At 43.4% G+C, this 12,882-nt stretch overlaps 2 protein-coding genes across 3 annotated transcripts in view; one reads left to right on the top strand and one right to left on the bottom strand.

Moving 5' to 3' along the window:
* C9H3orf49 (chromosome 9 C3orf49 homolog) overlaps positions 1-7,699 on the top strand; it is a 39,321-nt gene extending 31,622 nt beyond the window's left edge. For both annotated transcript variants that reach the window (XM_068251757.1, XM_068251758.1), the window contains exon 5: positions 7,214-7,699. In XM_068251757.1, coding sequence (XP_068107858.1) covers positions 7,214-7,408 — 195 coding nt within the window. In that variant the 3' untranslated portion in view covers positions 7,409-7,699. The remainder of the gene's footprint in view (positions 1-7,213) is intronic.
* Positions 7,700-9,600: 1,901 nt separating this feature from the next.
* THOC7 (THO complex subunit 7) overlaps positions 9,601-12,882 on the bottom strand; it is a 41,471-nt gene continuing 38,189 nt past the window's right edge. Inside the window, exon 8 of the mRNA XM_068253795.1 lies at positions 9,601-11,101. Coding sequence (XP_068109896.1) covers positions 11,043-11,101 — 59 coding nt within the window. The 3' untranslated portion in view covers positions 9,601-11,042. The remainder of the gene's footprint in view (positions 11,102-12,882) is intronic.

Here is a 12,882-nt window from a genome sequence, read left to right on the forward strand (position 1 = left end):
AGGGACTATGAACAACCTCCTGGTGAGGCGGAATTCACTTGTCTGTTCTATATAATGTTTTAGCAGCAAAGGGATATCCAGTGTACTGGGGTACTGTAGATTGGTATCTGAGAAAGATGGTAGATTCCATTCCTGATTGAAGTGGAATTGTGTGGCCACTTTAGGTATGAACTCGTCCACCGGCCTAAGGGTTACTCGGTCTGAAAAGAACTGTGTATTCGGAGGATCACAACTAAGTGCTTGTAATTCGGATACTCTCCTCCCCGAGGAGATTGCTGCTAAGAATACAACTTTAAGAGTGAGGTTAAGTAGAGAGCAATCTTGCAGAGGTTCAAAAGGCGCTCCTGTCATACTATTTAGAACGAGAGGCAGGTCCCACTGCGGATACCAGTTCCTTTTTGGTGGTCTAATTTTTACAACGGCCTGCATGAACTGGACTACCAGTGGTTCTACAGCCCACCTGTGATGGGTGAGGGCTGAGATCGCAGATATCTGCGTTTTAATAGTGCTATTAGCGAGTCCTAAGTTTAGACCTCTCTGCAAAAAGTCCAATACGTTATTGACCTGAATGGTGGAAATATTCAGAGCTTTTTCCTCCAAGAATAGTAGGAAGCGTTTCCAAGTTCTATGGTAGGTTGTGTTGGTGGTTGGTTTCCTAGATCTCAGTAATGTTTCAATTACTTCTGGGGAGCAGCCTAGTTCCCGTAATTTCCTCCTCTCAGCCTCCATGCCGTCAAATTCAGTATCTGCGGGTGAGGGTGAAATAAGCGATTCTGTGTTAACAGGTCTTCCACACATGGTAGAGTGATCGGAGTGGTGGTGGATAATTTCTGTAGTAACGGGAACCATGGCCTGCGCGGCCAATAAGGAGCCACTAGGAGTACCACCGCCTGCTCCTGCTGAATCTTTCTCAAGACTCTGTGCATCAACTGGATTGGCGGAAAAATGTATGCAATCTGAAAGTTCCAAGGAAGTGATAGAGCATCCCAACCCGCCGCCTGCGGGTACTTGTACCTCGAGAAGAACTTCTGGCACTTGGTGTTCCATGGGGTTGCCATTAAGTCGATCTGGGGAACTCCCCATGTACTGCAGATTATCTGGAAAACATCGGTATTGAGACTCCATTCTTTGTTGTCCACCCAGGCGCGACTCAGCGAGTCCGCTGTCTGGTTCTTCACCCCTGGTATATACACCGCCTGCAGCTGCAGGAGATTCTGTTGAGCCCACTCCATGATCGGTTCTACTTCCTTGAGAAGCGTTCGGCTGTGCGTGCCGCCTTGATTTTGGATGTATGCCACGGCGGTGACATTGTCCATCCTCATCAGCACTCTTTTGCCCCTGATGTTGCTGGCAAAGTGTTTGAGTGATTCGAACGCCGCCCTTATCTCCAGAATATTGGCTGGGATTTGCGACACATTCTGTTTCCATCTGTCCTGAGCATGATGGTGTATCATATGGGCCCCCCAACCCCAGAGGCTGGCATCTGAGGTTATGAGAACCGGTGGCTCCATGACCAATTGATGATGATTGGTAAGGTTTCGAGTGTTCAACCACCATGTGAGCTGCTGCTTTACTTGCGGCATAATGAATATCCGTTGTAAGTAATCGACGCCCTTCCATTGTTCGAGAAATGGTATCTGTAGGCATCTCATATTCCAGCGGGCCCATCTTACCATGGGAATTACTGCTGTAAGGGTTCCCAGGACTGCTAAACATTGCCTCGCTGTCAGGTATGTTGCTCCCATGACCTCCGTCACTACTGATATCACCTTCGCAATCTTCTGTTCTGGCAGAGATACCGCGTTCTTTCGGGTGTCTAATTGCGCACCTAGGAAGATAATCGTCTGGGTTGGTTGCAACTGGCTCTTGTCCCAATTTACTAGCCAGCCGAACCGGCTGAGTGTTTGTAGTAAAATTGACCTGTGTTGATACAGCCCTTCTTTTGATGATGCTATCAGTAGTATATCGTCCAGATAGTGATGTATGTGGAGTCCCTGCAGACGTAGCAAAGCTATTAATGTCACTAATATTTTTGTGAAGACTCTGGGTGCAGTACAGATGCCGAATGGCAATACTCGGAATTGGTAATGAGCAGTTCCTACCGCGAACCTTAGATACTTCTGAAAAGAATGTCGAATTGGTACGTGCAGGTAGGCGTCTGCTAAGTCCACCGACAGCAGCCAGTCCCCTAGGTGTATTGTTGGCGTGATAGTCTGCAGAGATTCCATGCGAAACTTGTCCTGTAATATGAACTGATTTAGTACACGCAGGTCTAGGACGGGTCTTAACTGACCCGATTTTTTTGTTACAAAAAATAAGGGGGAGTAAAGGCCCTGGAACCTTTCCTCCGTTGGTACTTCTATGATTGCTCTCTTCAGCATCAACTCCTGTATGTATTCGTCTAGTATCTGCGCCTTTCGAGTTGACTTCGGAATTGTTGTAGACATAAAAATTGACTCTGGAGGTTCTTTCTTGAATGTCCATGCGTGACCGTGAGCTAACGTACTGGTTACCCACTTGTCCTTTATTTCTCCCGCCCATTGATGTACAAATCTCTGCAGTCGGCCTCCAACCGGTTCCAGAGAGGCGGGCCTGATCTCAGAACGATTTGGCTGCTGAAGTACTGGGGCTAGGATTACGTTGTTTGTTGAACCTTGACAGGGTGGACTGCGTCCCCTGCCAATTTCTCCGAAAGGACTGCTGATTCCTGGAGTTGCGGAAATCCCTTGATCTGTTTTGAAATGGTTTTTTATCACCTGGTCTGAATTTTCTTTGCTTTCTATCCTGGGGAAGAAGTCCCGACCTGCCCCCAGTTACCCTAGATATAGCTGTGTCCATTCTGGGGCCGAACAGATTTTTTCCGTCATAGGGTATCTTGCACCAGGAAGTTTTGGAATTTCCATCGGCTGACCAGGGTCTTAGCCACAGGGCCCTCTTCGCTGTGACCGAGTGAATTATGCCCCTAACATTTCCCCTGATAATATCGAAAGCTGCCTCGCTGACGAAATCAGCCGCGATTCTGAACTCCTCCAAGGAACTTGATAAGGTCTTTCTGTCAACATTAGCTTGGATAGCACCATCTAAATTATCTGCCCATGCTCTAATGGCGCGAGATACGGAAGTAAGGGCTATGGCGGGTTTACATGCGCCTTCTACCGAAGAATACATCTTTTTTAGGTCAAAGTCTACCTTCCTTTCCAGGGGCTCTCGGAATGAAACTGCGTCTTCCAATGGCAAGGTCACATGCTTAGCTAAGCGCATGACTGAAGCATCCACTGCCGGAGGGGTGTCCAGCTGGGTGATTATGTCTCCCTCCATCGGGTAGAGTTTAGCTAATTTGTTCGTCATGGACATCTTCCTGTCCACTTTCGCCCACTCGTCTTGGATCACTTCCGTGACCTCCTCCATCACAGGGAAGGCCACAGGTTTTTTCTTCAGGTGAGGGTAATAACGTTTGGTTTTGGCAGGGGGCTCCTCCTGTTCTTCCCACTGTATCGCCTCCCTGACAGATCTTACAAAAGGGTCAACTAATGAAAAATCGAAGCCTATAGTGGGGTCTTCTTCCGGAATGTCATATGTTGAAGCGCCTTCCGTTCCCCTAGAATCCTGCAAGGTGCTATAAGGGGCAGAATGCTGTGAGAGGGACTGTTGGACGATCTCTTGGACAAGAGAGGGCAAATCTTGTACAGGCTCTTCTTCCATAGGAATGGAAAAAAAGCAGTCTGCACATACGAGTTTCCCCGGCATACAAGTCTCTCCACATGCCCAACAGGGCTTGGTTTTCCGCGGACGAGAGTCCGATGAAGACCTCTTGTGGGTCTGCGATTTTCCTGACTTGCTTGAACGTGCAGAAGAGTCTCTTCTGTGTGTCGCAGCATCCTCCAATTGCTCACTTGGGCTGTATGGGAGTAGAAAAAACCAGAAATAAATATTTCTGTTAATTACTACCAGAGGAGCAAATTGATATACAATGTGCCACAAACAATAATTAGTAACCGTGCCTACCTATCCTGAGGTGCCTGATCTGTTGCGCGGGCGGCAGCAGCATCCTCCATATTCCTTCAGCAGAGCTAAAGAAAAAGGGAATGCCATGAGGAGCGTGAATAGAAAAATGCGGACATAATACATTTGTAGGGTAATGTACCTTTAAATCTGTAGTAATCCGTGTGCAGCTGATGGAAAATAGGCAGCAAAACAGTTGCCCTGCAATGGAAATATTGCCTTTAGCAGCGGTAACAAGGTAGGAGACACATTCCTGTTACATTGCTAAATCCCTCTAGCCGGCACTTACTTGGCTCCTGCTTCCTGCAGGATTGTGAGTGGCAGTAACAACGTCTCTGCGACGGTCCGTCTCCCAGCGCGTCCTCCTAGACTGCGCCAGACTCCCGAATGCTGCCCGTCATATGCGCTGTGCCCCGGAAGTGGATCCGACCCGGAAGCCGGAAACAAAGTTTCCTCCTCCCAGAGGTGGAACGCACGCCGGATGAGTCTGCCGCCCGCTCGCTTCGCGCAGGTTTACTGCGCACTCCGCTCCATAAGGTGCCCCCAGAAAGATCAGGCAAGAAAGAGGGGGCAATCCACCGCTTAGAGCTGTTTAAGCTCAAATAGCGGGGCCATCACACAGCAGAAGGGCTGGCTGCGTGGACGCTGTACCACCAATACAGCGAGGTAGGCAAAAACAACAACGAGAAAAAAAAAAAAAGAAAAAGTTGAAATGACAGTCCTGTGGGTAGGACGAGGAAAAAAAAGCACTGGACTGGGGGGAGGGTCTCAAAATTTATACAGACAGGTCCTGTGGGGTTAAGGGGCGGGATTAACCCCGTAGTAAGGCTGCCATGGAAATGGAAAGGAAAGTGAAGCATACCCAGGTGACAACCGGAGTCCAATTGGATAGCAGTGTAACCTGATTGTAAACCAGCGAATTACTGCTTTCTGGCTTCCATGTGGATGGGTGGTGCCAGCACTGCTATTCTATTAGTGGACCACCAATATTTAAAGATGTAGCTGACCGGGTGTGGCCTTGACAGAGGTGTTTGATTCGGCGACACAATAAGATTCCCAGGGGAGGGGGGCTTGCAGTGGGTTATGGAGGTAAAAGAATGGGGGGGGGGGGGGGGTTGCCATTGTGCATGTGTGGAAAATCGGTGGTCCTCCCTAAACCTCACACAGGCACCATGTTCAATGGACAGGGCCTTTTCCTTAAAGGGAATCTGAGGTGAAAATAAACTATGATATAATGATTTGTATGTGTAGTACAGCTAGGAAATAAAACATTAGCAGCAGAGATACGACTCTAATATTGTTTCCAGTACAGGAAGAGTTAAGAAACTCCAGTTATCTATGCAAAAGAGCCACTGATCTCTCCACGCCTTTCAAAGTCGCAGAGAGCTCTGTCTTCTGAAGCTTATCTCAAGTGTCTGTCACTGTATTTTTTTTTTCTGCAGAGGAAAGTTCAAAAGTTCACTAGCCTGCTCTGTGAAATCATTTAGAATGCCGAGTGTAGTGTGTAAACTGCAAATATTAGAGAATGACGCAATGTTCTAAAAAAACTATAGAAATGAAAATAAAAAATGAGAAGATTTTCTTTGCTACTAATGTTTTAGTAATTATCCGTACTACACAACCAATTGATATAATTTTTTGCGCTTCAGTGTCACTTCAACTGCAACCCCCATCCCCCCCCCCGGGGAAAAAAAAATTGTGCCCTGTAGTTACATGTAAAGCAGCAAGCAATATCAGCAGGAGTGCCAGTCCGCAGGCCTCTGGCTTTCTAATTTCATTCATGGATTTGGGGGTTGGGGAAAGTTGACCTAATTGACATGTAAAATATAAATACATGCAAGGGAAATATAAAAACTTGGCAAATTAGCCTTTTATCCATCTGTCTGTACAAAGGACCAGAGGATATTAACAATACATGGAGGAAAGGAGAGGTTACCATCTGTCTGGAACAGGGTTCTTCACAGTGAAAGTGGAATATCTTACCGCAGGACAAATTCTATACTTTCATTTAAAAAAAAGTTTTGGATGCATAGTTACTTTGAATGAAACAAGACATCTGTCCATCAATTTCAACCAGAAAAGTTGGTACAGCACTTGCCTGCCCCCTTACATATTCTTTCTGTCCATTGGCCAGATCCATACACACAGATTCTTCCCCCAGCCCTTGCATCCTCAACTTCCGCACCAGACTGTTGTGATATATTTGGACTTTGCAAAAGCCTTCAATATGGTTCCCCACATCTACAGCATTCCCAATATGCACATTAGCATTCACCAACACAAGCTTGAGTATGTTAGTCAAACAAGACCTACATTTTTAAGGCTCGTACACATGTGCAACTTTTCAGCTGAACTATCGTCCAAACTTGGTCTGTTGGATGATAGTTCGGCATGTGCGTGTGTGACAAACAACTAGATGAGCGAATGATAACAGGCAGTCTGCCCGATCCAAAAGCGGATCAACTCGCGCGACTGCAGATAACGTGCAGTTGACCACGTGTATACAAGTCTGCACGAGCCTTTAACTATGAAGGGTGCCCTTGTCTATGACAGCTGTTGTAGAGGATACCTTGATCCAGTCAGGGAGATGATTTGAGAGTTTGAATTTGATGGACACGTCATTTATCATCCTAGAAAACTATGTAAGTATGGTTATACCTGATTAACCAAACCAACAGTACAGATGTTCAGTGAGATGCAATTATATGCAGCTCGGAATTAGGCAAAACAAAATGGTCAGGAAGTGCATTTTATTGACCCTATTCCATGCTGCATAGAATTTGCATGCAAGTTGGCAGTATTAGCACTTCAGTGGCCTTCTCGACCCAGCAGCTGCAACCAGAGTGGAAAGGAGTCAAGCTGTACTACAGTTACAATCACGTTTTTCCATGAAAGAAGGCACTCTGTCCAGCACTTTGTTTCCATACATGCTTTATATTAACCTATAATCATGAATGCTGTTAGAAATTGTCTTCTCTAGTTTTCGGTTGGGCTTTGACTAACTATAGGTGTTTGAGTTGCTGCCTGGAGTGCAACATAACAGGACCAATCTACTCAAATCTGAGGTTTAGTTTGGTAGGATGAATGGTCTTCATTTTCTAGATTGCTTCCATTTCTTAGCTCAGTTGAGATTAGCGTACCAGAAGAATGTACTGCTTGTCACTACTCAGAAATGCCCCAACTGGAAGTCCTGCTGTCTTTGTCATTACAGGTGGACGATCTTCTAGAAACTATAGCAGAAAAATCCAGCAGGCTTTTGGAGCAGAGACATGAGGAGTTACGGCAATGTCAGTCTCTAGGTGATGAAATCCTTCAGTGCTCAAAGCAGTTCCAGCGAATCACCAAAAAGAACACGAGGAAGTACAAGCTGAAGAATGTCTGCTTCCCTTGCATCTGCTGCTGCTAGGATGCTGCTGCTTTACATCCATCTGATAGATGAGATATTACCAGTTTGCAAAGCATCTGACCCAGAATATGCCTGCGCAACTTGCAGACAACCACAGGACAGTAACACTGCCCCCGATTTACTAAGGATCTCCAGGCTTGAAGTCACAAGAAATACCGCAAAACTGGCCTGTATTTATAAAAAAGTCTGTGTTATTAGATAACAACAGCTTATATAACACACTTGTGTCATATCAGACCATAGTGAGGCTTGCTGAAAGGTTAGTGAAGTAGGATGCATTCAAACCATGGGCTCGTTTCACAAAACCGTGATAAATGCTATCACGGCTGTGATAAGCTTAGCGCACGTAATAGTAAAGGTTTGCGCGCATTAACTTTCTCCTTTCACGAGCTAACCCATATGTTAGTGCGTGAACGGGAAAGTTAATGTGCGCAAACCTTTACTATTATGCGCACAAACCTGTACGCGTGCTAACCCGCACGCTAAGCTTATCACGGCCGTGTTAGCATTTATCACGGCTTTGTGAATTGAGCCTCATGTGTGGTGCATTATAATGCAAGTTATAACTGCACAGCAATGGTCCCGTTCACATTGTCACACTGGCTCCACAGTGCAACAGGTTCTCCCGATGTAATAATGTAAGCTGATCTGTGTGCTGCAAAACATGAACATTATGTCCGCATTACAAATGAAGGACGACGAGGTATCATGCATTGTGACAAGTGCGTTGCTGAAAGTGGACAATTTTAAAATCTGTTTCGATGTGCCACTTGCACATCACAATGCATTCCGTGTGAGTTTAGTCTTAGGACACTTTTCCAATTGCCACGTTTTGGATTGGACATGATTTTTCAATCACAAGCGCATCATGATTAACATGGTAATCGCGGCGCTCTTTTTCCATTTATGTAATTTGATTTTCACCCAAACGCCAAAACAGCGCATGCTACATTTACCTTCGTTGGCGTTTGGGTTAAATCAATGGGAGCCCAAGAAAGTTCTGACGGCTATTTTACACAGATGGCTGAACTGCATGCTCCGTGTGCAAATCGGCTTCCGATCTGCTGCCCCCCCCCCCCCCCCCCCCCCGTCTAGCTACAATATAATGCAGCCCAATGTCATTTGTGACCCTACACATGTCAGCGTTTGACATTGACATGCAATGTGGTTACACAACAGCAAAGAAACGCCTTATTCTGCAGCAGATGTGACGGACACCTCCTAACTGCCTGTACCAAGTGCTTTCCAGTACTCAGCGGGTACACCAAAGCAGCTGACAGACAGTGAATTCACTGCCTCCAGTGGCCTATGAGAAACAGACCTAATTGTAGTGATGTACATTCACAAGAACATTTTTTTCTTCAATAATACAGGACAAGTTTGCAGTACTTTGTCTAATAATCTCCCAATCAGGAGATCGCTAGTAAATCTGACCAGCTGTCATGAGCATTGCTGTGTGTTTTAATAAAAAAAAAAAAAAAAGATAAAACCTGAAGTGTGAATTAAAGCGGACCCAAACCAAACATTTTTTTTTAAATTCAAAATATTTAGTTGCACCCCTCTGACACATACAAAGATAAATAAACACTCCTTCAAGCCTATGAGCATTTCATTGCATGCTTTTCACCCTTCTTTTTTCATAGCTAGGGTTATACAGGTGGCAGCCACTAGCAATTCCTCCTTTGCTGGACACCATCTACTCCACCAGTTTGCTGGATCCTGTCCCAGCAATTTGAAAGGAAGGGAGGGGTTTCTCCAATAAATGTAAAATATTTTATATTTGTCATCATGCAGCTGAAAAAAGGCTGCGATTATTATAATTTAGAAAATATATTTTATTTTGGAAATCTTGTATTTTTAATTTGGGTCCACTTTAACATGACCGCCATAGTTGCATCACAGAGGTTAGTTGGATTGGAGTGGCGGGGATAATGAAAGCAGATTTGAATCCGTCTTTCAGTAAGCAATGCCTTATTTTCTGTTATTTGGAACAAATCACTCATGCGAGAGAATGGGAATTTGGGGATGTTTTGTTTTCTAAAGGAATGATATGACTCCAGTATCATTGACATGGCTGCAAACAAATGAAAGTTAAAATGTTTGTCAGTTTTAGACATCGAAACCTGGCATGGCTGGAAAACTAAGAAGGCATTTTTAGTAACATTTCATGACAAAATGACAAACGTGAAATCTTATCTTCAAATTAAAGGGTACATCCACTTTTATTAAAGGACAAATGAATCGAAAAGTATATGGAGGCTACCATATTTATTTCCTTTTAAGCAATACTAGTCGCTACTAGTTCTCTGCCTCTAATACCTTTAGATATAGACCGCGAACAAGCATCTGCAGATCAGGTGTTCCGGACATCATATTGAAAATATAATGATCTATATTATTGTGATTTAGACTACAAAACGGTGCATGGACCAGGTAAGATTTTAAGTTAAAAATAGCAACCTAACCTTTTGATTTATTGCACATGGCATACATCTATTCTTTAACAGGACAAAAAAAACCCCGAAAAACTGGTATTAGCAAAGAAAGGTAACCCTGAAACATATATCTAAAATTTACTTTTATTGTAGTACGTATAAAAACTCGATATTATTTCCAGTAAAAGCATTACCATGTACAAACATCACAAGAATGCTTGAATTGCTTGTAGCATCCAATCACATCTTATGTTTAACCTCTTCATTGCAGTGTATAATAGATGAAGATAGAAGATGGTTGGTAAGTGTGGTGGAAAACTGCTAGTTCAATCAACTCTTGATAGATCTCGCTCCTGAAATCTCATCAAGAGGACAATGTGGTAAAGAATTCTTTACCACTACCCAATTGATTTTTGGTCAGGTAGGAACTTATTGATTGAGGTTTCAGACATTAATCTACCTGTGTATGGCTAGCTGTGTTCTCGAGATACAGAACAACATACATGTAAACTTTTATGGAGGATGGATGCAATTTATAATGTATTGGAATATTTTTTTCATTTTGGTAAGTGACATTTATACCATCTATTGATGTGGAAGTAAGTTCAACTCCATTCAAAATGTTGTATAAGCAGAACAGTTCTAATCATCACAGTGCAGCTTCTTTTCACAAATCCCCCCATCTAGTGGTCAAAAGAAGTATTGTGTGACATTGAAAACAACATTGCTGGAATTCCTCCTGTCTGAGGGCATTGCAAAATCCAAAGAAAAATATCACATGTGCTGCACCATTCTACAATGTTTTTGACCTGCTGTTCTGGAATGGTTTCAAAACCAAAACAAAAAAAGATGCAGTGTATTCATGTAGACTAAACTGTCACTTAACCCTTCTTTATAAAATCTCCCAATTTTTTTTAAAAGACAAAAACATACATGACTAGCTTAAATTACATCTGGCAAAATGAACGGTTTACAAAAATATGGAGCAAAACTAGCATTCACAGGGCCCCAATTTCATAAAAAAAGACATTTTATCCTCGGGTATAAAAAAAAAAAAAAAAAAAAAAAAAAAAAAGTTTTCATGCACCCGATTATCTGAAGGAAACCGAAGTAAAGCTAAATGTTGTTTTCTCTTCATAGATTTCAGGCCCAGAGTCCCTTCCTCATATAGATTAACCAACACAAAACAACCAAGTTTTCTACTGAGTCTGAGTTTCCATTTGAGAATCCTGAGATTCTTCAGCCAGCTTCTCATCATCTAGAAGAGAAAAGAATATACATTAACTGAGGCATATCCACATTATAAAATCAAACTCACGTAGTGACTTTTTAATCGATGTGTTAAAGTTTTCTATTTTTTCTACAGTTTTCCATTTATTCAGGAACATTTTCTCATTATTAATGTTAAAACCTTTTAGCCTTCTGCCCCCTAATCCAGGGCTAGGGGGGGCATCATTTTTTTTAATTGATTTTGGTCCTGCCCAGGGACATAGCAATAGCCTCTGCGACCCCCACCGGGGACAATCCTGCTGTGATTTGTAAAATGGCTGCAGCAGAGCTTAATACTTTACCTATTTCCAGCGATGAGACAGGTCCTCCTCCCTCTCTGCGTTGTACCTGCACGTTGTGCACAGCAATATTAACAGCTGTTAATGGATCAACCCCTATGTCACATAAAAGTAGGCATACCCAGAATCCTCCACACTGATCATGGCCTCATCTATACATTTATAAAGAAGATTCATTAAGACTTTCATGTACAAGCCCTGACAAAAATTTGCAAATCACTACTTCTGGAGTATGTCAGTTCTTGCTGACTGAGGACAACTTATACGCCTCATTATAGACAAATTGAAACATATAACTCATATAAAAGTAAGAACATGTCATAGTGTGTAACAGAATGTGGCTTTCACTTATCAGACACCAGATGCAAAATAGAGGTTAGAGTAGTAGGCCTGAAAGATAAATCGAATTTAAATCGAAATTGCAATCACCAAGATCACAATTTCAGAATTGTCAAAGTGGCGAATATCGCAATCATGTCATTTCCACATGAGGAAGTTTGAAGAAGCGCCTTCAAAAACTTTCCCAAAGTCCCGATGCGTGCGGCCCGCAGCGTTGGACATACCTTCCCTCCTCTATCGCCCTCTGCCGGCACTTGTGCATGGCAAAACTCTGGGTTCCAGGAAGTATTCTGTGCATTAGAGCCTGCAGGAGGCGAAGTGGATAGACAGGCATCGCTGGACTCATGCTGGAAGCTATGTTCAGAACTGATGCAGCTTGGGGGACAGAGGAGGCAGAGAGACACAGAGTGGGCACAGAGAGAGACACAGGAGACACAGAGGGGCACAAAGAGACACAGAGGGGGCACAAAGAGAGAAACAGAGTGGGCACAGAGACACAAAAGGGGGCAAGAGAGAGACCCAGAGGAGGCATGAAGAGGAAAAGGGGAACAAGGAAAAACAGGTTGATTTGAAGGAAATCGTGAATCGAAAAATCGCAATTTCGGACAGAAATCGCTCAATTCAATTTTTTCATAAAATCGTTCAGGCCTATTGAGTAGTCCTAGAAACATTAGTACTGTACACAGTTACGGAATGTGGCAGTTATCAATACACAGGTCGACATCTTGATGTATTTTGTGATCAAACGCCAACGAAGGAGCAGACAGAACCAATCAAATGTATTTATGCAAAAAAGACACATGATCTATACCTTTTCATTTCAAAATGTGGCCCATTGCAACTTGTTGGCTATACTATGGACATTTGATAATATCTGCCAATACAATTGTAGTTTTTATATCATTACGATCCCTTATAACGGGGATTGAAAAACTCACTAGACTTACCAGTAATGGTACTTCTTGACGTCATGCGGGACAATGGGAGACAGAACCGGATATCCTCCAGTTGTCCCGTATGACGGCTAGAAAAAAAATTATTATTAAGGAGTTCAGTAGCCAGTCTATCCAATGCAGGAACCAGTTGGAAATATTCAGAAAGTTAAAGCATTAGTAATTTTTAGGAAGCCTAA

Source organism: Hyperolius riggenbachi, chromosome 9 (assembly GCF_040937935.1).
Source record: "Hyperolius riggenbachi isolate aHypRig1 chromosome 9, aHypRig1.pri, whole genome shotgun sequence".
In the NCBI taxonomy this organism is placed as follows: domain Eukaryota; kingdom Metazoa; phylum Chordata; class Amphibia; order Anura; family Hyperoliidae; genus Hyperolius; species Hyperolius riggenbachi.